This window comes from Temnothorax nylanderi, unplaced genomic scaffold (genome assembly GCF_030848795.1).
Source record: "Temnothorax nylanderi isolate EJ_2023f unplaced genomic scaffold, tnyl_v1.0 TNYL_tig0120_pilon, whole genome shotgun sequence".
In the NCBI taxonomy this organism is placed as follows: domain Eukaryota; kingdom Metazoa; phylum Arthropoda; class Insecta; order Hymenoptera; family Formicidae; genus Temnothorax; species Temnothorax nylanderi.
In genome coordinates this window covers 392,482-417,698 of record NW_027249182.1, presented here as the reverse complement: position 1 = coordinate 417,698, position 25,217 = coordinate 392,482, and the positions used below count along the sequence as shown (strand labels likewise).

General features: G+C 34.0%; 2 protein-coding genes and 1 pseudogene across 3 annotated transcripts; 2 read left to right on the top strand and 1 right to left on the bottom strand.

The window, feature by feature from the left end:
* Positions 1-11,550, top strand: LOC139776436 (alkaline phosphatase 4-like). 2 transcript variants are annotated; one of them, XM_071713073.1, is made up of 9 exons: positions 1-1,351; positions 4,897-4,997; positions 5,802-6,022; positions 6,466-6,658; positions 8,257-8,423; positions 8,752-9,060; positions 10,049-10,472; positions 10,561-10,739; positions 11,202-11,550. In XM_071713073.1, the coding sequence occupies exons 2-8, from the start codon at positions 4,913-4,915 to the stop codon at positions 10,731-10,733; spliced, it is 1,572 nt and encodes a 523-aa protein (XP_071569174.1). In that variant the 5' UTR covers positions 1-1,351; positions 4,897-4,912; the 3' UTR covers positions 10,734-10,739; positions 11,202-11,550. The 2 variants fall into 2 exon arrangements, with proteins under 2 accessions (XP_071569174.1, XP_071569173.1); XM_071713072.1 differs by having other exon boundaries at positions 10,561-11,550.
* A 476-nt stretch (positions 11,551-12,026) lies between these two features.
* Positions 12,027-14,402, bottom strand: LOC139776438 (uncharacterized; annotated as a pseudogene).
* A 2,981-nt stretch (positions 14,403-17,383) lies between these two features.
* LOC139776475 (uncharacterized) lies at positions 17,384-22,789 on the top strand. The gene is made up of 7 exons (XM_071713121.1): positions 17,384-17,581; positions 17,795-18,187; positions 21,627-21,873; positions 21,956-22,064; positions 22,166-22,287; positions 22,631-22,655; positions 22,750-22,789. The coding sequence occupies exons 1-7, from the start codon at positions 17,384-17,386 to the stop codon at positions 22,787-22,789; spliced, it is 1,134 nt and encodes a 377-aa protein (XP_071569222.1).
* Positions 22,790-25,217: the final 2,428 nt, after the last annotated feature.

Here is a 25,217-nt window from a genome sequence, read left to right as displayed (position 1 = left end):
ATTTCCTCGATTTTCTATTGCCCGTTACTTTACTTTTTGCACGCTATACGGGGCAGAAAGCACCAATTTTCCTCATTAGGGAGGAAAGTAACAACTTTCCGCCCGCTATACAGGATGGAAAGTATACCAACTTTCCTCCCTAGGGAGAAAAGTAAGCCCTGGCGTGAAATTGGCCACTTTCGCCCCTCTCTACAGGCATGGAAAGTCGGATTTTCCGTGAAGGTGTTGTGAAAAAGATATCTCTGCAACATTTGCATACGATTATATGCTCGATTCACAGTTAGCTCTTATATTTTATAAAGATCAATTGAAGTTTATTCGTAGCTAATAATACAATCTGAGAGAACTTGGACGCCGTATCGATTCGACCTAGCGAAAGCCACACGCCGCGAGGAGACTTAGAAGACTTTTGCTCGGGCGGCGCCGGAGGTAACGACCGCAGCGCAAGAGCAACACGTCACGAGGGGCCGACCGACTTCTCCCGGACTTCCCGGTCTAGATCCGTAGTGTTTTGCGAAAACAGTGCCACCTCTTGTAGGATGTGGTTCTTCACCATGCACTGATGGTCTTGGCAAAAGAGATGCTAAGGTTCCACTTCTGGAACTAACTCGCATCACTTGCCCTGGGAAGTAGTGGGAACCAGTGCCCAGTCGTCCCGGAACAAAGGTCCTATCCCTCCTACTCTCCTTGACCCTCGGAGATCTTGCAGTCGGACATCTTGCTCGCGGCCGACGGAGATCTTGATCGCGAGGCCGAAGACGGTCGCGAAAATGATACGGGCGTCAACTCGCAAATTCAGTTTTTACCGCACGCGAACAATATTCAGTCTCAATAGAATCACAGAACAACGAACGACACGAGATTTTATTAAGGATCGTCAGCTACCGCACGAACGAGCCGACGATTCAAAGTCTTCTTTCGCTCACGATCCTTCAGCGAATATTAGGATTCGCGCAACTGACTGTCTTCGCGCTCATCTCTGAGCGTATCCCGGCACTTCAATCGGGACGATCTCGTCGAGATCGGCTACCGAAAGTTCTGGTGGATATCTTCCAGATATCTTAGGGTGATATATTTTGCTATGTGGGAAGTCAGAGCCGGCCGCGGGCGGCTTTTATTACGGATACTATCGGCGACTGATCGACTGGAGAAGTGGCGAGGTGATTACAAGACGCGATTTAAAGGACGCCGCTCGCTGTGCCGCGTGCTTCATTCCCGACGATGTCACGCTTCAAGACGCGCATTGCCGAGACATCGTTGAATTGACGTATCGACAGGTCCAATCGAATTGACACCGTCGTGGTGACACATCGTATACCGAGTTCCTTTACGACACCTCATATTACCTCAGGTAAGTGGTAACTCGGTTTGCCATTTTCTGCGTGCAAGATTAAAGCTGCATCTCGGGGTGCTTGAGGAACACGTGAGAAGATTTGAACAACCAAGCTTGCTGAAGAGGGAGCGAGATAGGAACTAGGTCGGCCAGCGACCCCGTTCGAATATGTATACACGTTAATATCGTCAATCCGTATCGTCGTTCAAATAATGTTCTGAAAAATTGTTAATTTAATCTCGCGATAGATTTGATAAAAATAAATAACCGGGAATTTTACCGAATTATTACAAGCCTAATTGGTATAAGCTATTATTAGCGAGTTAAGTAATAATACAGAGCTAATTATCTTCCCAAACTTGGAAAATAATGAAATACATTTATTTCTATTCCATTTAAATGAAATAGGTATAATACAATTTCTTAAACATTCTAAATTTTATAAAAGAAATAATAGAGGACTTAATGCAATTAATAGTTAAAAATAAAAATTATCTTGAAATTCGAAGTATAGACTCCAATAAAAATACACGAATATAGAAAACGGGCTAAAAGAACCAAGCGCGGTAAATGATGCTCGAAAGTTTTATTTTTATTTTTATCTTGAAATTATATCCGATTATCAAAAAATAATTTAAGATTACTGTACACACGGCATGAATATATTATCATATAATTTAATAGATATTTATAATAATTATAATGAGATATCTTAACACATACACACCTATATTATTGTTTAATGTCCGAGTATATGGAGGGGTAAAAGTCATATCATAGTAGTGTAAATCAATCTCTTTAAAATATTGACTCATGTGCATAGATGCAATGTATACCTATATTGTATAGATTGCATCTATGCACAGGAGTAAATATTTTTAAAAATTTGACTTACACCACTATAACTTTCATCCCTCCATATAAAAATAATACAACATATATAAAATATCATTTTTCTCTTCCTCAACTTGTTAGCAAGCAAATTGTTCCTTAGGTTCTTCAAGATGTCGTATATAAAGTAAAGATAATCGTAGTCAGCGTGTAATTATACTCAATTATACTCAATTACGTGCTGTCGTAACCAAACAATTTTCAATCAGGATAACAATACATATATTTCGCAAAGAAACTACGAAGTTATACAATAGTTGTGTGTTTCGCTTAAAAAACGGAAAATTACAAACAGAATTGTGCGCGAGGTACTTCCAAGCGTTTGTAAACGTGGGAAAAGTGTGCAAGAAGAATCGCAAAAGCCGATCGAGCTAGGACTCCTCGGTATAAGTAGGATACATTTGTCATTATAGTAATTTTATTAGCTTGGTAACTGACTTTTATACAGTTCTCCTTTATCACCTATGATGGTCGTTTAATGCAAAGCTAATGGTGTGTTAAATTAGGAATAGCTGATCGCGTCGGGTGAGCCACAATTTATGCTGATATTGCTGACTATAGTATTATTAGGGTAAAAGACCATATTACTAACAATATCCATATTATTGTCAATCAAATTTTAAATGCTTTTTTAAATATAAAACTTATATCTTACATTATTTTATTATATTTTAATAGAATTTTGAACCAGTCTAATTAGCGTTATAGCGACTAATTGAAAATAAAAGCCAATCCACTAATTAAGAAAAAACTTCCAGATTTTGACAAACTCATTTTTCTTCCAGGTTATTTTTATTAGTAGGGTAGATAGAAAATAGCTACAAATATGACTGATTATAGGCCAAATTTGAACAGTAAGTCTCACTGCAATGAGTTTTTCTGATAATACATTATTGTAATTGAGCAAAAAAAGTAAAATATTTAATAAGTCATTAATTTTAACATAATTATTAAGCCAGCAGTACTTACACTTTTTCTGTATTTTTGTCTAATACTGTCAACAGTATTATATAGATATCAATCACGGAAATGCACGCAAAATAGTTTTTTAATGACAAATAGATCTTGTCGTTTCCGTCTGTTATCTACTACAACTACTATCTTAAGATTTTTAAATTCCTAATATTCTTGGAAACTTTTAACAATCATTTAAAATATTTTTCTTCCAAATAGGTTTTCTCACAATATTCCTTTTATTTTGCAATTTGTTGTCTTTTATGTTTTAAAGGAAAAGAAAAAAAATTTTTCAATCCTTTCTTCAAAACAATTCTGACACAGCAGTAAAAGAACTTACTCCTATTTAAATGGATCCCGTTCTTCACATATACCGATATACATAACTAAATACTTAATATGTTAGTAATATAGTCTTTCATCCTATCACGCGAAAGACTTGAAAACTGGATAAAACAAAATTAGCAGAAATAGAGTACTATATGACAAAATAAAACAATAGAAAGTTTATTTTAAACGATCTATAATTCGTATTAAAATTCAAGATAGAAATCGGTTTATAATTTTATGTTTAATAACTGTAATACATTCGAAGAATCTCAGAATGCATACATTAAATATATATTAAAATACGTGTATATTAAAACATATATATTAAAATATATATTACATCAAAATACACGGCATATAAAATAATAAATAAAATTCTATTCTGAAATTCGACACAAATTACAAATCGTCTAAAATGGGTTTTAAATATCGACATATAAGAAACAGAAGAAAAGATAACTCCTCTTTTTACAATTATCTAATTTAGTAGATAGAAACATGCACACGTGGAAAAATGCCAGTAACACGATAAAATGCAGCTGGTAACAATTTTCCTTGAAAATTCTCAAGAACTAATTATGTGTACATAGTTTATTCACATTTAAGTTAGTCTCAGTTTAATTATTTAGAGATCATTAATGAATTATTGACATACATTTTGCATGAAACAAAGAGAATTATCAATAAGAATTTTTATTCGACCTAACTGGCCACATTTATTAATTATAATCGTCACGACATTCCGACCATTAATTTTGGTCCTTCTCAAGTGTAAATCTAATAAATAAGTCATAAAATCAGTAATGTAGTAATGCAGTAATCAAATTTCTATCGTTCGCTATTGAGTGGTGCTATGTTTCTTAATACTATTTTCATAAGTTTTATAAAATTGAGACATTGTTACTGTTACATGTATTACTTTACCGTCTATATGGCACACACACGGAACATCTTTCAGATTTATGACTTGTTTTGGTGCAATGTCATGACTAGTGAGATGTTTGTTGAAGGCTGCATTATACTGATTTTATGACTTAGATTTACACTTAAGAAGGATCAAAGCCAATGATTGCAATGTCTAACGATTATAATTAATAAACGTGACCAGTGGGTCGAGTAAAAATCCTTATTGTTAATTATTTACTGGCAAACCAAAGTTTCTGATTTGGTTTAAAGAGAATTATGTAAAAACCTAATCAGAAATATGTACTATTAAAATAATAAGAATAATTGAACCAACATTTCTAAATTTAATAAAAATAATAATAATTTAATAATAACTTTGACAATGAACAATAAATATAATTTTACTCATTATTAATAATAAGATACAAAAAGAAAAATTCCTCTCTATAGAATAATAATGATGAATTTTTTATTTACTGCAGAGAAAAAACATTCACAATGAAGCACTACATTCTATTACTTTGCATCGTGGCAGCTCTTCGAGATTCCGAAGCGATACGTAAAGGATCCACAGATTATGAAGGTTTGTTATAATCGTCATACTATAAAATAATTGACATATATTCAAATTAGATGTCAAAGTTCTCTTAAATAAATACCACAAACATAAGTTTTAGATTTCATGTTCTTCAAATTTTTCATAAATATGATATTAATAAGCATATGTCCGTTGCAAATTTTAAACGTGTCTATAATAAATATATAAAAGAATCTCAAAGTACTTTTGCGTCATTCATTGATAAATTTCTGGAAAAAAGCAGATTGCTTTGATCGATCAAATCAAAGTTACGTAAATTTTGTCTTATTATAAAAAATCGATAAAATAATATGCGAAGTTTGGCCTTCATCGATCAGTATCGATACTGTAGGCCTGAGGTTTTTCCGGATCGAGATTGTTTTGTTAAATAACAAGCTTTTTATGTGTTATTGCAAGTTATAAGTGTCGAGATATATCTCACAAAATAGCTTTTGTCAAGTCAAAATTGTTCATTGATAACAACATTATTATTTTAATTTCCAAATTCTATCCTGCAATGTTCTAGAAAATCAATAAGCACACAGCGCAAATGTCTTAAACTTAATTTACACATATTGATTAGTAACTTAACTTTGATCGAATTTTACTTTATCTTTTTCTATATATATCATAGATAAAACTACATTTTAGATAGTAGTTATTAAGAAATAATGGAAGACTTCTCATTATTCCTTCAAATATTTTTTTCAATATTTTTAAATTTTCGGTTTTAATTCCGTCCTATCCGTCCTACCGCGATCAATCGATTGTATTCCTTGGCATCGAAGCGAAATTCTGATCTTTTATCAGATATGTCCTTCTGGCTGAAGTCCGGCCAAGAGACCCTGCACAGAATCCTGTCGGAGCAGAAAAACGAGAATCGTGCCAAAAACGTGATCATCTTCATCGGGGACGGTATGGGCCTGTCCACCATTACGTCCGGTCGAATCTATATAGGTCAGCTCAATGGCCTAAGCGGTGAAGAATACCAACTCGCGTTCGAGAAATTCTCCAACACCGGCCTCGCCAAGGTAGACATTCAAATTGCATCGATCGTGCCTTCAATCTCGACGGGGCGGTCTCGCGAAGCGCAACGATATTGGGAAATCCCGTCACGTTAAGTCGCTTAATTCCGCGCCTTTGATAAGGACGCCGCGTCTATCCTCGACAAGAAAATACGACAAACACGATGTTCACATTACAATTAATCTCCGTCGATCATCTGATTGCTCCCCAAGCATGAGAATTTGTTAACTTATATCACTCCTCTACATTGACGTAATATATTTTATCACGCTATCGGAAAAGATAAACGTGACAATAATTACAATATATCGGTAAAGTCTCATGCTTCAAAAATTTCGATTGATGCCGATAATGTACGAAAGATATTTTCTTAAACCGAACACTCGTTATCGGTTATCGAAATTATATCATTGAATATAAATATCTCACAATTATCATACATTTGTAGACTTACAACGTAGACAAACAAGTACCGGATTCGGCAGGGACGGCAACTGCTATATTTTCTGGCGTGAAAACCAAATACAGGGTTATTGGACTGGATGCCAGAGCCGAATATGGCAAATGTGATAAGAAAATCAACGCATTAAGCAAAGTCACCACGGTAGCTGACTGGGCACAGCAATCCGGCATGGATACTGGTGAGAGCTTTGACCTTTGAAAACTATAATATCTTTCTTCTCCATTAACTAAAAGATTTAAGGCTGTCTACAACTTCTAGTTTTGCATGAATTATTTCTCATAAGAATATCTCATTCTATCTGGAGTCATTAGCTTAGAATTATTTATGGAGCTGTAAGAAAATAATTTTAGGCGAGGAAGTTTTTATGATTGAACATTTCGTCTGCATTATAAGCAACCACACCGAAAATAAATCTCAAGCTAACTAAGAACTCGGCTGTGACAATAGAGCTGCTATTACTCGCCGTTTGAAACTTCGTTCGGTCGACAAATTTCAAGTGCATAATCAATAATAGTCATTCAACACAGTTAGATCACACCTTGACATAAATCTGTGCTTCAGATTTAAGTCAAGATTTCAAATATTTTTGGAAAGTAGATACCGATCAGAAGAATCAGATCGAAATCTCTTATGCATCGCCGACCGTTGTCGGTTGATTAAACTCTTAATTAAGCGAATTTTTCTACACGGTACGACATTGAGATAAGAAATCTATCAATTTTTATCATCAACATATAATAAGCTTAAGCGATCAAGTTTAGTATTGTACGCATTATCACATTATGTATAGATTATTAAAAATATGATTTTACTTTTTAATTTAATTTCATAAATTTTCTTGTCGGTGGATATAATCTATTTATCGTGCATACGTAATAAATTTGATCATAATCGTTTGATAATACATACCTCGTATTTAATTACAATTTATATTTAACAAACAAATCCAAATTGAAATCATGCTAATAATTCAAAGTTAATCTTACGAAATATATAATTTATATATTTGATGCTAACTTCTCTCTGGTTTAGTGAAATTAATATTTATTTCTTTATATAACCATCGTTTTTCAGACAAAAGCTTAAAAACGCGCTTTCGCTGAGAATGTATATCAAATTTAAACTGAGGAAACTAGACTGAAGAAACATTTAGATTATTAAGGATATTTTTAGAAGCGGCACTCGAATATAAATTGTACTCACGTGATATACGAATGATTACAAGTATCAATCCTATAGAGAACACGTGTCATGCGTGATCGGCTATTTCATTAACATAAGCGTTAGTCTGAATGAACCTTGTTGAAGTCATACAACAAACCACAGTGAAAGTATACTCAATAAACGAGGTCATAAGCCGATCTTCTACCGTGTCGCGGACGATCGGTCGGCCATGACTGATTTCTACTTTGGCAAAATAATGGAAGCTTTTTACATGACTCGCTGATTAGTATTTAACGCATTCGTTTCCCATTGTATCTTGAGCTTCGCCAGTGATCATCTTTTCGTTACGTTGCTCTGCATGAATAAATCATCAGTGTACAGTCAGAATATGCGCGTCGAAATACAATATAAGTATCTTTACAAATTGCAACATAATATATAGTATACATACTTTATGTGACAACAGTTTTATATTTATAACATATTAAGTATATCACGTTACTTTAGGATCCTAACCTATGAAATTACTGAAGACTTTTAATTCTAATCATTGTTATTGTAATTCAGAAGTAAACAAATTTGAGGAATAACTTGTGCATGATTAATTAACAGGATTTGTTACCACTACTCGCATCACCCATGCCACTCCGGCGGGACTTTACGCGCACGTTAATCATCGACATTGGGAATGCGATAGTAAGGTACCGAAGGATCAACAATCATGCATTAAAGACATCGCAAGACAACTCATTGAGGATGAACCAGGAAGTCAGTTTAAGGTAATTTATCGCATCTGCGCATCTTTACATTTGTATAGATCAATATAATTTCAAATCTAACAGATTAACAGCAAATAGAAATTGTGTATAATAAGTACACAAAAGAACATGATAATAAAAAAATTATTAGTATCATTAAAAAAAAAGATTTATCACATTATAATTCGAAATATCCACAATGGGAAATATATAATCCTATATCAAGCTTATCCTGCTTCGTAACATTTTTCTAGAAATCTACGATATAATATCCCGTTTTTTATTCAAATGATCTAAATTTGCTATTGCAATTTGAATCTAAATATTAAATCCATATATCTTTTAAAAGGTTATCTTGGGTGGCGGAGCACAACAAGTGGGCTTGAAATTGAATACGAGTGATTCCACCTGCGAACGATCTGATGGCAGAAACTTAGTGGACGAATGGCAAGCGAGTCATCCCAAAGGAAGAGCCGTCACCAACATGCAGGACCTCATGTCCATCGATATAGCTAACACATCGCACATCTTTGGTGTTTTCTCACCTGGTCACATGCCCTTCCACGCCGTGAAGACTGACGAGATACCCTCGCTAGCGAATATGACAACGCAGGCCATACGATTGCTGAAGAAGAACAAAAATGGATTTCTGCTAATGGTCTGCAGTAACACTGTTCAACAAAAAATAACTTTTTTTCGAACAAAAGAAAAAGGATAATCATTTCTCGTAGTTTTTCGATGCTAAATATAATCTCGTTTATTAAATTGCTCCACTTTAAATTTAAATAACGTAATTAAAAAATAATCAATATCATCACATAAGGCAAATAAGAGCAGCACGCCGTTATTAAAACGAGAGATATAAAATAATAAATTTTTCGTGTATTTCCAAATACACAAATTTTTTTTTTTAATATTTGATAGATCCTTAAGTCGTAACTGGCCTTGTAAGTCGCAACTTTGAAAGTCCTAACAACATACTTAATTTTGATCGCGATAAAACTTCTCCGGCATATCACATATCATAGTATAACAAAATATTGAAATTGTCCCTTTTTGTAATTTTAACGCAAATTTATGAAGTGATAAACGAATTTGATAAACATGATAATTTTCAGCGCCCGAAAAACTGTGAGAAACGATTACCTTCGTTCTTGTTTTTTTTTTCCCCATTGAACAGTGTAGTCGCCGCTGAACAGCATTAATTATTTATAACGGACGTATGTCAGTTGCTATGAACGGCATTATAGGACAACGCACTCGATGAATATTAAAATGTTAATGAAATGAATAAAACTAATAAATAAAACTAATGAATAAAAAATTAATGAATAAAACATTAATGAAACGAAATCGAGACATCAAGGAATCCTGACGGATACACGATAATGCTATTTCTTATGCAAATTACGTGTTGATGACCATTTTCGTGTAATGCGTTCTTATAATTAGTCATTTGTTCTTAGACTTCATCTTCCCGTATGCATGTCGAGGTCGTGCTATTTGAGCGCATAATTCTACGCATAACTTGAGAGCGCTGCAATCTTGTTCTGTTTTCAAAGTATCGCGCAGAGTAACTCGAAATTGGAATATTAACAGTAAACTGATAGTTTTTCTGTTTTTTCAACTATTCTTCGATCTTTCAGGTCGAGAGTGGCAAAATCGATACAGCCCACCACGGCAATTGGGCGAAACTGGCACTGCGCGAGTTATACGAACTCGACGAGGCAGTTAAGGTGGCTCTACGGCTGTTAAATATGGAAGAAACGTTAATCATCGTCACAGCCGATCACTCGCATTCGTTCACAATGAACGGATATCCCGAGAGAGGCAACGATATCCTCGGTTTCGCCAACAAGTCATCTAGCTGGGCCTACGAAACGCTCTCATACAATAACGGTCCAGGATTCTTCTACCATCGAAGAAACGACAGCAACAACGTCAACGAGACCTGGAGAAAAGTCGAGGAAGATCAGACTCGCGACGAACCCTTCTACAGGCACTTTGCTGGCCAATACCTCAACAGGTCCGAAACTCACGCCGGGGAAGATGTCGGGGTTTATGCTACTGGTAAAAAATGCAATTTTCTTAATAAATTTCTGCTAACAATTCTGCTAACAATTTCAGAAAACGATGGGATAAATAATATCTTTTGCAGGCCCCTATTCGCACCTGTTCCGAGGTACTTTTGAGCAAAATTACATTGCTCACGTCGTAGCGTATGCGGCATGCCTTAAAGACTGGCCGTCTCATTGTGACAGGGCTTATCGTCGTTACTTTTACGACGTCAATATGGCACCACCAAACTCTAAGAAAAATTCAGCCGGATAAAACACGGTACCGTTTGCGATAATAACTTTCCTGTTTACGGCAATCTTTATACAACTGTGATAAAAACGTCATTACATTTTCTTTTTATTAGCCAATAAATAACTAATGATGCGCCGTGAGAAGAAATCATTTCGAGTAATAAATCATATTTATTTAAGTACAAGAAAATATTTAAGAGATATCATTTTCTTGTGTCTTTATCGAGAGGAGTATTTTAACTTCAAATCTTGATATACATGTAATATGACACAATAAGGTTTCTTTTGCGATGCAGATCTGCGATTTGTAATAGACTAAACAAGTTATGATTGCAAATACCATATACGATTTTACTGTAATCTTCTTTTACTGTAATCTCTTTAAATTGCTATGTTTCTCATGGATGTAATAATCGTGATTATTTTGTGTGTGTGATCGCGGGTTCCATATGAACACGAGTAACACGGTGATCTTTTTGTGTTATTGCAGCAATGATGACGAATTTATTTTCAAGCATGGACAAACTTGGATGGCATTATCCATGTATTAAACACAAGTTTACAGGATTTCAAAATAATGATAGGAAAGTGCTAACAGCCGTATGACTTCGTAATATAATACATTGCCATGTTTTAGACAAAGGTGATATTACCATTGAATTATCGCGAACAAAATTCTGTCTAGTACTTTTCAGATTTTACGAAATACGTTCGGTTGTATAAAATAAAGTAAAATTGCTGTAATATAGAAAATCGTCCTTCAAAATATAAGAGAAATGAAATAGTTTTTATGTACTTTAACATGTTACTTGTACAAAATAAATATAAACTTATGTATATACTAGCGTATTGTATGTCTCACAGTATATTTTGTTACAAACTGATAAAACAATTTCTGACCTGGATGCCTTAATCATACATAAATTATACATAAATTATAATATGATTATGGATGGAATAAAGTTTCTCGTTACATTATTTTTAAATATTACGTCATTATAATTATTTAAATACATAAATAATACATGAGCGAGACAATAAATCACTTAATAGATTAAGTACAAATTTGATCCAATTCGGAATAGGGACAACTATGATAACAAAAAATATTTGGCGAATTGTCAAATTTTATGTGGTTATCATATTGTACATATAATCTCTTTATGAATTTCACATACATTTGCATGCATATAAAATAGAAGTAGTACTAGAAATTAAAAGAGATATAAAAAGCAAATGTAAAATATTCTAGGAAAGTATTCGTGCGGAATTAAGTATAAAATAACTTTAAGAAAAATATCCCTTTCAACCTTGCTTATGATTTTCCTCTAACAATAGCGAGATAATAATTTTTATAGATAAGTGACGCCGTATCGTCACTGACAAAATTTCTGTCGAGTTTGATCGAAGCGAATGGATTTCTTGGTGGCTCCAAAATCGTCTCTACATCAGCGATCGATTTTATCCTGATCATCCCTCGAGGAATTTTCTGCTTCGTGTAAAACGTCACGCAAACGGGGACTTTCGTTTTACAGAATTCTCGTATCGTCTCCGGCCACGTGTCCTTACCTTCAAAACCAGTTTCGCGATAAAGACCCAGGTTAAAGAGACACACGAGGTGCGGTTCTACGAACTGTTTGGAGCGATAGAAATTGTGATAGAATTTTTTCAGGATGGAACAAAACGTTTACTCGTCGATTGGACGATTTGCAAGTCGACCAGATCTTCACAGCGGTCAACAGGATGAACATCAATTTGAGATGCTTTAAATTCGGAAGGAGGTGCAGAAAGAGTTTTTCCCACATATGCAGATTTATATGTACACTCGAATTGAAACTCGGCACCTATCACGTGGACCACGAAAGTATCCGATAGTCTTCCAATTCAGGCAAGAAATTTGCATGGAATACAAAGCCGTCAATGGAATGGTCGATATGCGAGAGAGACTGCAATACGTATAGCAATCCATATTGCAATAATATGTCGAGTGACCGTAAAGCTGTGCCATTAACAAATCAAAATTATCCGGCAGATAAAACGGTCCTTTCTGGAAGGTATCCGGAATCTCGGGATCAACGTGACCCGCGTGACCGGCTTTCTGCTGCATGAACAGTCCTCTGCGAAACACCTAAAACTCTCGACACCACTCTCCATGTCCGCCGTCATGATTCTCGCAGAATAAACCGATTCCGCATAGCATTCAAAGTCGTCGAGAAGCGACGACAGCTGCAACAAACGCGAAGATAAAGAAGGATCTCCTTTTCCCAGAGCTGGAGAGACCTGTCCAAGCGATACTGTACTATTTCGATCAATTTCAGCCGATAAACGCGATAATTGTCCGCGCTGAGTTCCGACAGTGACGACAAACCACCTCCGATCGTGCAGATTTCCGTGAGAACTTTACACAGGTCGCGATGCTTCGGCCAGTCTTGCTTCATATGTTTGACGGTGCAGTAAGACACCATGCCGCAAAATCCGCAGGTCTCCTCCGCTCGTTCTATGCAGATCGGACATACACTGAGAGAAAACGAAATAGTTGTGGCAACTATTCGTTCGGCAACTCTGCAATTTAAGTATTTGTAACTAGTTTTCCAAAGTAATAGGAACTAAATAGTACTGAATACTATAAAAATAAAGTCACAGAAACAATATTTGTCAACTATTAGTTGATAGTGAAATAGCGCCTCAACTATAATTATTCTAGTTATATAGACTCCATAAAATAAGATATGACAATAACATTTTTCCAGTTTAAACAAATATTTTTTTGAAGTGATGCATACTTCCAAAAGCCAACGCGGCGTGGGCGGCAGCGCGGGCTCGCGCGGCGAGAGAGTTCGGCTCGCGCCCGCTACGCGGCGCATCGCCAGTACCTTTACCCGTAATTAAAATTCAACATCGATTCCTATAACTAGGGCCGCTCAGCAGGGTTTTTCCAGCGATCCTTCTAAGGATCGCCAGTCAGGGTGTGCTCACCCACGTATATTAATCAATTTTGAATTATAAATCTGTATAATATATAATAAAATTCTTTTTTACGTTAAAATTCTTATTTTTCATGTAGTGCTTTTTCACTTAATGTTTACTCTTAAGTCTTTTAGTTTAACAAATAAGAAATTATTCTTTAGACAACTCTAAAAATTATGTCCCCTTTACTACAAAAATTATGTTGATATTACTACAATAATATTATTCATGTTACTACAACATACTTTTTGCATACACAATATATTTTTCGTTAATGCCACTATTTTTTTGTAGTTTATCCAACGCAACGATTATTACAAGTATTACTATATTTTCTTAGTTCATATAACTTATTTATTGTTGTTATCACAACTTTATAATACATAGTTGAGGCGCTATTTGTCCACAAATTTCTAGTTACTGGTACAAATTATTTTTAGTTGCACGTACAAATTTTTTCTCTGAGTGTAGGTTCGACACAAAGACAAAACGCGGCCAGAAGTTCAGCTCGATAGTGTCCTCTTCGTCGCTGTCGTCCGACGAGCGATGCTGCATCGAATGCACGAGTGGCAATTTCAAGCGTGAATAAACGTCGATAGCTTCGGCAATGAAAAGATTTTCTTTACTTTGCTTCATTGCCTCTTTTTCGTCGGAATTCGAATTTTCCGTCACCTCACTCTTGCAATTTTTCTGATGAGTGACGATTCTTTTTTCTACGACCCATTGTCAAAACTGAAACAACGAAACAAGATAAATGCAACGAAAGCGGATTTTTATAACAAACAAACAAATAGAATTAATTTGTTTCAACTGACAATAAGTAAGCGATCGCATTACGTTATAATTAATACCTCAAATTGTATATGAGAGGTGAAAAAAATAGCTTATGCAATTAAAAATAATTCTATTCGTTCGAAAGCAATTGCGATTACATAATATATCGCGTTGACATCCTAATTTGTAACCATAATGCATTTAATACATCTGTTATGAATAATATAACTTCTATACGAGAATTAATTACGAGTGTTTTGTGTGTGTATGCGCGTTTTACGTCTGCAAGCTATTATTAACGTTACAAATGATATTGTCACGAATGCAAATTTATCCTATTATTCTCGACATTCGCGAAGAGCGCACGTGTCAAGGAAATAATCAATTTAAAAATAATTATCCATTTAATAATTAATATTAAAGTAGAAGTGAATGAGTATGATTATGTTAAAACAAAATATTTAAAAATTTTTATTCGTTGATTTTCTGCCTTAAATGTAACTATATCTTACTATTAAATTTTGTAAAAATTTTTTTAAGAATTATTAAAATGTGCAAGAAACTCACTTATTGTTAGTGCAGCAATACGTTGGCAGATATAATTGATGCAAAAATGGCAGAAATTAAGATATTAAAGTTTATAGTATTTAGAAAAGTACATGTATATTTTTTTATATGTATTTGAAACACTTAAAAATATTAATATAATTTTCTCATAATTTTCCGTCATCTATATAATAGATGCAGACGTATAATATGAGCAATAACCTGTTTTTATCTTCTAATTGTGTATTCCAATTTGCAATATTATAGATAAAGTATCTTATTTCACGAACATCGATAAATGTAAATACAAAATATTTTTATTCCCAATTTTTCATTTTTCCCTTCATTTTAATATCAATTAAAATATTTTCTAAAGGGTACCTAAGTCGTCTACAGACGATTCCGAGTCTCGACATCGAACTCGCGAAACTCATGTTCGACCGTTAGACGCCGTGCCGTCGTAAGCGGTGAGATAATCCCGACGACGGGCAGAGGCGCCCGCACCGTACGGCAAACCGAGCTCGTGCGACGACCGGCCCGCGAGGACCGGCCGCCTAGTAGTGTGTAACATTGACTAGTCTGATATATTCTTTTATCTTTTATTATTACACTGAACAAAATATTTAGATCCAAGAAAATATTTATTTAGATACTGCCAATAACTTATTTACTTAATATAATTACATATTTATTTAGAATTATATATTTTTACTTAAATTAAGTACCAATTTTCTCTAGGGAAAAAATAGCGGGCAGAAAGTAAAGTAACGGGCAATATAAAATCGAGGAAATAATCCGATCTTCCAATATAAAAATTGTAATAAAAATATTAAATTCACTAACTAATAAGACTTTTTCTTTGTAAAAATTATATTAATTTCAATAAATAAAAAAATAATTACTAAGCTTAGACCGAAAACGGCTTGTACCTTATTCGAAAATTATTTATATTTTTTTTTTAAACTTTATTATCATTTTAATTTTGTGTTATGTGGGGGGCTTCGCCCCTGGACCCCGCATCTATTTTTCTATTTCTATTTAGCGATACGCGCGTATAAACGGTACGAATGGAACACCAAACGCACTCACTCTACAGGCATTCAAAAGTCGAACATTTGAGTCAAATTTCCGTAAAGGTGTTGTGAAAAATATCGTGTGCACCTCGGGTCGAAATTTAAGTTAAGCTTTTTCAGACTCGTGTGATTTGCCGCCCGAGCCGAAGCCGAGGGCGGCAAACTTCACACTCGTCTGAAAAACGCTGCTTTTTCCTCTTGGTGCACAATATACTATTTCCACTCAGTTAGTCAAACATAAAAGAAAATCAAAACCATCATCTAGCCTGTTTAGCGGGTGGAAAGTAGTCACTTTCCGCCCTAGGGAGGAAAGTGGTTACTTTCCGCCCGCTATGCCGCCTTGGCGTGAAATTGACCGCTTTCGCCCCTCTCTACAGGCATGGAAAGTCAAACTTTCCGTGGAGGTGTTGTGAAAACATCTTATTTAACGTTTGATAACAAACGCCGTCAGTTTTAAAATAATCTTTCTTTATTATTTTATTTATCGACTTAAATATCATACTGGAAAATAATAAAAATGTGTGAATTGTTGTTTTTTTTACATTGTGTGTTTAAAAAAGTGTGTTTAAAAATGTTCGATTCATAATGCACAAATAAAGTCAATGGTTTCAATTATAATATTATATAATAGCACTAATAAATTAAATACATTTGATGTCATCTAGGATGAAATATCCTTTTCAATGAAGAGATCCATCCCACCCTTTCTCTCACTCCATAAGCTCTCAGCTCACTCAATTTCAATGCTTTTATTGCTTTGCAGTATAATTGCAGTATAATTGAACACAGGAAACGGAAACGCTTGTTGAAGCAGCAAGAAACGCCGCAGTAGCCAATAAAATTTTTGGTTTTTCCCTACATTATTCCCTACTAATTCCCTACATGAAAGCCTTCAAAAAGTGTCCAGTAGAATTTAGACAAAGAGGGAACGAAGTAAAGGTTAATACGTTACAGGGTAGAAAAAAAGCTTGACCTCGACCAGTCACTATTTCTTTATTTCGACCGGTGAGTCACCGGTCATATTTATCTATACCTGAGCGCAGTTCATGCTCTATGTCGATGGGCTACCACGTCCCTTCTGTCCCTTCTCGTGGCAAGCGTTTACGCATTCTGATATTCGGTGTGCAGGAGTGCAGGAGCTAAGAGTCGAGAGAGTAGCGACAGTAGCTGAGCACGTGGTGCTACGATGCTATATATGTAAGTAGATGAGAGACGTATGAATGAAAGTAAGTAGTGCAATTGTTACTGCGTTTACTTCGGAGAGCATGTTTGAATGCACATTTATCGCATTGATAACACGTACTGTTTTAGAATGGAAAATAACAGCTATGAAAGCGGGAAACCGCGTGAAACTGTGACATTGATTCTCAAAGAGAAGCGATTCGTGGTTAAAAAGCAAAAATTGATGGACAAATGTCAGTATTTTGCTGCGCTTTTGTCCGCGAACTTTCTAGAATATGAACAGACAAGACACGTTATCAACTATGACATTTCCCCGATTTTGTTGCAAGTGAGCAGATTTTAATTCTTGTCTATATTCACAGGAAAGAAGTCGCTTTTTGAGCAAACAAAACGTTTTTTTTTTGTTTCTTGTGTAAAGGATTTGTTATACCAAAATTTTTCACAAAATACATGTTTTTAATAGACAAATGTATATAGAAATTACACCGAGATTTATCGGCATATCATTTCATTATGAAATAAACACATAATAATTTTGTAGGATTTCATTGATTGGATTGATAATGACAAAATTACATTTACATCTGCAACAAGTTATGATTTTGAAAAGCTTGATCGTCTCTTGAGTCTATTGGAATTAGGCATTCTATTTGCAGCAGATAAATTAATAGAAGATATAACCGACAGGCTTGAGAGACACTTTATGTCGCCAAAATATGCTATTGAAATTTGGTTATTGGCACAAGAATTGAATATTAATGTGCTACGAGATCTTTCTTTGGCTGTTTGCTTAGATCGTTTCGATGAACTGCCACTCGATTCAATTTATGAGTTGTCGAAAGAACATTTTATGAAGTTAATTGGAAACATCAATTTAAGAGCTACAGAATCTCATTTGCTTGATATTACACAAAAGTGGATGGACTATCATCAGGTGAGTATATTATATTCAAAAATAACATTTAAATCTTGTTTAGATCAAATGTTATGTTGAAAAATAACATTTAGAGTTATATAATTTTAGAAATAATACAAGAACTATAACCCTTTATCTCCAATTAGATTCCGAATTCCGACGAAAAAAATATTTTTTATTTTCGGTCGAAATCGGAAACGAATATTCGGTTATGTATCAATTTCGGCCGAAATCGAACCCAAAAACCGGTACTTTCATGGAAATTTTAGAAAGGCTATATTTATACGCGCGCACATGTATACTAATTATACAGGGTGTTCCAGATTAGGTCAATAATACTTCAGTGTCTTATAGAAAATTGACTTTGAAAAAAAGTTTCCATAAGCATATAGGTCCGGCGGAAACGCATCGTTAAAAAGTTACAGTTCAAAAATCGAATAAACCTCGAGAAAAATCACTTTTTTTGAATGATTTTAAAAAATAACCCTTTCACACACAAAACCTTTTATTTATTAAAAAAAAAGTAACGAAATAAAACTAATGATTAATTAAATAACAAACTAAATTATACACCAACTTCATTTAAAGTATAAGTTAGTCCGTAGACAATATAATCCAAAATTTTATACTCTAAATCGACGTGAAAACATCTATCTATTTGCGGTTACAGGCAACAAACTATTGAAAAAGGCTCTACATAAAGCCGCATGCTCACTAGGACAATGCAACGTGCAACGCAACTGCAACAACGGTTACTGCAATTTTGACACAATGTGTTCATTCCGGAATAAGACGTATGTACTCATTAGTCGCAGCAACCGTTGCGTTGCACGTTGCACGGCCCTATAGTGAGTACCCAGCTTAAGAGATTGAGTAGCTTTTGTTCTCTTGCGATGCTTTTCACAGACACTATACGCGTTACAAAAAAAGCGAAAACAATTATTAACATTTTTCGGCGATCGAAGAATTTGTTGCGACAGTAGTTTAATAAAAATCGAGCGAGAATCTTTTCATAAAAACAGCGTTAGAATTCGGAATAAATGTTCGGACTCTCAGTCGCTACTGTAAAAAAGTGACCTACGAGCAGCTACTTGATCTTGCGGTTCAAGAATCGTCACCAAATTTTCATTTAAAAAATCTATGTGTCAAGTAAATATATGAATTTGTCTTAAATTATTTAGTATTTTCTATTTCAAACGCTCTGCTGAGGAAAAAGTAAAGGCCTCAAATGCAAAAAAAGGATTAAAGAATTAAGAGGACAAAAGAAATTTAGTAAACTCACCACATTAATTTTGCAACGAATTCAAAATTACTTTGATGCCACCGTTGATATAAAGAAAAGTCAGTTCTACGCAGGAATCCTATCAGAAAGTTTACACAAAACGCCTGTTACTGCTCTGATTCCTTCGACTAGGCAGTTTTTTCAATATTATTTATTAATAATAAATAATATTATAAATTAATATAAAAATTAATATGAATAATATGTTTTTTATTATGTGGATAGATAGCCCATCGAATGTGGCCAGATAGCCTCGCATACGGGGCCATCTGTCTACGCTTGACTTGCCCAATTAGAAAATTTTTCTCTTTAAAATGTTAGAAGATGAGCAATTCTAATTATTTATTTTGTTTTAATAGAAAACTTGAAAGGTTACGCCAAAATGTTCAGCCATATATCTTTATTGACTTTTTAGTAAACTTTAAAAAAGTGTAAATTGTAGACACACGGTCGTGGTCTCCCTTATATGTATACTATCCGGCGTATCACAATCATATCACGATCATATTATTTTAATAATAATTTTTAAAAAAAAGTATCACAATTATATTATTTCAATAACAAAATTTCTAAACATTCTAAAATAAAATCGAATTTTCGGCTGGACTCTACCTTCATTATACTTCAATTAAAATGGGTTTCTAATTACAAGTCATATATATATTGTATATCCCCCACATATTTATTTTGCATGTGTATGTGTGTGTGTGTGTGTGTGTGTGTGTGTGTGTGTGTGTGTGTGTGTGTGTGTGTGTGTGTGTGTGTGGTGTGTGTGTGTGTGTGTGTGTGTGTGTGTGTGTGTGTGTGTGTGTGTGTGTGTGTGTGTGTGTGTGTGTGTGTGTGTGTGTGTGTGTGTGTGTGTGTGTGTGTGTGTGTGTGTGTGTGTGTTCTCTTACCATACTATTATATTCTATTAAGTCTATTAAGGGGTTACACCACTGTAAAATTTTCAAAAAATCGATTTTTTTTTTATTGGCTTAAAAGATGCTTTGAACCTTCTAGAATAAGGGAAAAAAAGTTTTATACCTGTACAAAATTTTTTTCTTTGAAATTCCGACCTCTTTCCCAAGCGCGTCGGACTGCTCCGAAACGACTACCTGCGGCACGTAGATACCTGCTGGAAGGGTACAGCCTAATGACTTTCCTTTTGATTTCTAACTTCTCTAATACACTAAAAACTGCAACGAAAGTTTCAATGCAACTGTTTGGAACTTGGCTCCTAAGTCCTACTCAAGTGGCAAAAAAGTATTGCAAGTAGCGACTGATATTGCTGTGTGCAATTTTAACGACGGTTTGATTAACATTCTGCGAATTATGAAAGTTTTGGAGATGGATATTGGCCTCCAAGCATACAATTTTTGCCTTGAAACCGATGCTATGAGGATCAAGCACGCCGAGCAGTCTTTGACAGATGCGGCAAAACAGGCACGCACCAGCATGAAATCGACGAGGAAAGAAAATGAGGAGGAATATTTAAGCAGGGAAGGGCAGCTTTATGGTCCAGGGATAGCAGATTAATGGTAAAAAATTTTAAACAGTCAAATTTTTCATTTTTTCCCGTCCATAACACATCTCAAAACTTTAAACGCGTTTTTCTCGAAACACGTTTTTTTCAAATCGGCACGCAGCATAACTCAAACAATTTTCTATTTTTTCACTCCAAATTAATATCACATCTTTAAAACAACATTCCGCATAGAAATACGTAGCCGATTTTCGATAAGTTAATATTTCGATTTTTTAGTTACAAATAAGTGCCCGTTTTTTGGTAGTAAAATGAACTTTTTTTTTCAAATGCTCGCCAATTTAACAAAAATGAATATTTTCAAAATCCCCTACGTATTTCTATAGCTATACTAATGTAGTTTAAGAAAAAATTTTTATTTTGTTCCAGATTAATTTTTGCTGCACTTCTACTGCGTGCCACGGAGCCCCTTCAAAAAAAACCGTTCCGCAGAAACGACTGTTGGGCAGCCATTTTTTAATATTTTTTAATAAACAAAATTTTTTTCAAACTTCAAAACAACATCCTTAAAAAGAATTACCCTTTTACTTTTCCTTCCACTTAAAAAAAAATCGCAAAAAAACGTTAAATTTTCACTCTCTACTGTGGTGTAACCCCTTAATGCATTACAATTCTAATATATAAATAATAAAATCTCCTTTCTCTTGCAGAGTTTTACAGCTCCTTTCGATATTATTGTATTGAAAAAGAAAGCAATTTTAGATATCTTAAAAAATAAGGAAGCAAAAATTTTACAGGGTATTATATCTTGTAAACACGATAACCGTGAACAATTTATTCATTGCTGGGATGGGAATGATTTTTTTGAACTGACCTCATTCGAGTATCCTCCAGATATTATCGAACATAGTTCCAGCACTGGTAAACCTCTTGTAGGAATGCAGATCACTGCCAGAAGTATGCAGGCTTTTATTCCGTCTTATCTAAAACAATATTGGCTTATTTACTTAATTATTATTTTATGTGATCTTTTTTTAAGGATACGATTTATATCTCTGTGGCGGAGAATATGGTATTGGTTCAGGAATATTTAACAAAAATATATGGCGCTATTCTTTGATATCTAAGAAATGGATTCTTGAGACAGTGTAAATATCTTAATGATTAGATGAATAATAAGAGTAAATAGATATAAATAATAGAATAAATTGTACATTATTTGTTAAAACAATGTTTACAAATGTTTTAGTATGCCAGTTGAGAGAAGACACATGATTACTGTGTTTTTGAAAGACAAATTGTATCTTGTGGGAGGTGTGGGACATATTGAAGAAGTACTGATGACTGTTGATATCTATGATATTTATACAGGTAATTTTAATTATGCAGCTACATATACAGCTACATAATGCGCATTTCGATATAATATTATGTGCAAAGTATACATGTAACGACTTCCGGTATAAGAAATTTATTCCCTCATTTGTTATTTATGAATGATAAAAAATATATGCTAGATAACATATACATTGATACATCGCAAATAGGTTGCCGAGCTAAATTGCCTTGAGATAATGTTAAATAATTAAATTTTTAATTAAATTTATTCGATCAACTTCCTCGATTGGTTGTTTATAAAAATTGTGCATTAGTTGAGAGAATATACCCGAAGGAATTGGAAAAATAAAGGTTGCCTACTTTCCCCTCTGCGCAGCTGTGGAGTTGCCAGGTATAAACAGGTGAGTAAGCGTTATTAATATACCCTTATCAGTTATTTAATCAAATTATTATATCAAATGAAAGCTTATTTAATTCACAATCCAACCGTATTAGGTTGCTTTATCAAAAAGTTGATTGCATCATGGTTGCCTAGATTTTAGATGTAAAGTTTTCAGCGCGAGCGTTGAGATGACAGAGAAGCGTTGCGCGCGCAACTCTATGCGACAGAAAAAGATGAAGCGAGTTCTTTTTAAAGATTTTTCCGATAGCGTAAGCGCGTTCCATTGATCAAATACTGGATTCAAGTCAGATTAAATATTAACAACGATATAAAATTTTTTTCACTCACATTTATTTATCAGCGATTATACATTATTATGAAATAATAAGTTTTTATGTTTAAAATGTACATCTTTCAAAAGGATATTTTTCCGATCGTGTAAGTGCGGATTAAATACTAGTAAAAGTCAGATAAAATACCACATAATGATATCAACATTTTTTTGTTCATACATAAATTTATTAATAGCAAAATATCTCAGTAAAAAATTTTATGTAAAAAACTTATTCTGATTCTGACTCGTCAGAAATGCCTCCGTCAAAATCTAATTCTAATTCTTCATCGTTTTCTTTTTCCTTTGATTCTCTGAGTATATCCTCAACTTGTAAGGGTGTTGGGTCCCCTACGAACCATGTAGGCTTCAAATAGCCATCCAAAAACCAACCACAATCTTCAGGATTTAGTTTGACGCAGCATGCATCTATTGCATGAAGCCACATTGAATTTACATAGATTGTGCGTAAAATTTTCTGTTTGAGGGAGATCCAGCATGGTGGAATCAGATTGGAGTCGATGCCTTGAATCTTCTTCATAAATTGCTCTTTGTTATTGTTTGCTGCATATGTTTTTTGGAACAGCTGATATCTAGCGTCATTAATGTTATCACAATGCTTGATCCCATACAGAAGGGCAGTAAACTCCTGAACACGTTGAATTTTTTCTTCTACGAGTACATCTAAAATCTAGGCAACCATGGATGCAATCAACTTTTTGATAAGGCAACCTAATACGGTTGGATTGTGAATTAAATAAGCTTTCATTTGATATAATAATTTGATTAAATAACTGATGAGAGTATATTAATAACGCTTACTCACCTGTTTATACCTGGCAACTCCACAGCTGCGCAGAGGGGAAAGTAGGCAACCTTTATTTTTCCAATTCCTTCGGGTATATTCTCTCAACTAATGCACAATTTTTATAAACAACCAATCGAGGAAGTTGATCGAATAAATTTAATTAAAAATTTAATTATTTAACATTATCCCAAGGCGATTTAGCTCGGCAACCTATTTGCGATGTATCAATGTATATGTTATCTAGCATATATTTTTTATCATTCATAAATAACAAATGAGGGAATAAATTTCTTATACCGGATCTTAGACTAATACATGTAACGACTTACCCAAGTATATTAAGTATATATATATATATATATCTTTATCGATTAAAACATTATTTTGTTATATTAATTTTTGCTTTTGTATTTAAAAAATACATAGGCAAATGGACTTCAGGTGCAAAGGTACCTAACTGTACCTTCTCCTTTTTAAATGATTTGCCCTCGGATCTACACGCAAATTCTGATAGTATTATATTTAACTGGAGTAAGTATTATACTTGCTGTACCATACGATATTATACGTGGTTTCCTGTAGGCCTATTCTGTAACTCTTAACGACAGTTTCGTTATCGTTATATTGTCGTTGCGCAGCTTTTTTACCATATATAATATCTGCGCAACGCAAATATAACGATAACGAAACTGTCGTTAAGAGCTACAGAGAATAGACCCCCAGCATGTATTATACATAGTATAATACGTCGTGAATTATTCAACCATGTATTATATACGTATTACGTATGATAACTCAATATTAATCCTTAAAATTATCTTTTATTGATTAAAATATGTTTTATTATATTAATTTTTTCTTTTGTATTTAAATAATACATAGGTATATACAGATCTGCATTAAGTGTGGAGGGACCTGTTGTAGTAACCAGTTCTTCTAAACATTTCATTTTTAAAGATACGTTAATTATATGTAAATTGGCTTTTACCTATATCTATTGTCCTGATAAAGATGTATGGAAACAGATATGTTTGAGAGATATTTGTGAATTACAGTGTATCCCAACTAATACACCAATACTGGCTCTTCAAACTGTGTCATGTTACATTGGTAAATATTTAAATTTATGCACTTAGTAGATGTAAAAATAACTTAAAGTTTACATTATATAATATGTATTGCAGATGTTGTTGACCAAGATAAAATGGTTTTAAAAGTTGTCACAGATACATGCAACGTGAAAGGTTGTAATAATATAATAAAGACCTTTTCTAAATCAATCCATAAAGAAAAGAAGAGAAATATGGATGGATCCTTCTTTCTAACTCCATTCTTTCGCGAGCCATTCCATGGCAAGCGACCAGCTGGATTATTATATGCAGATCACATAATACGCAACAAGACGTTACACTTGCATAGTATTTCTATTCAAGATCCAAAAA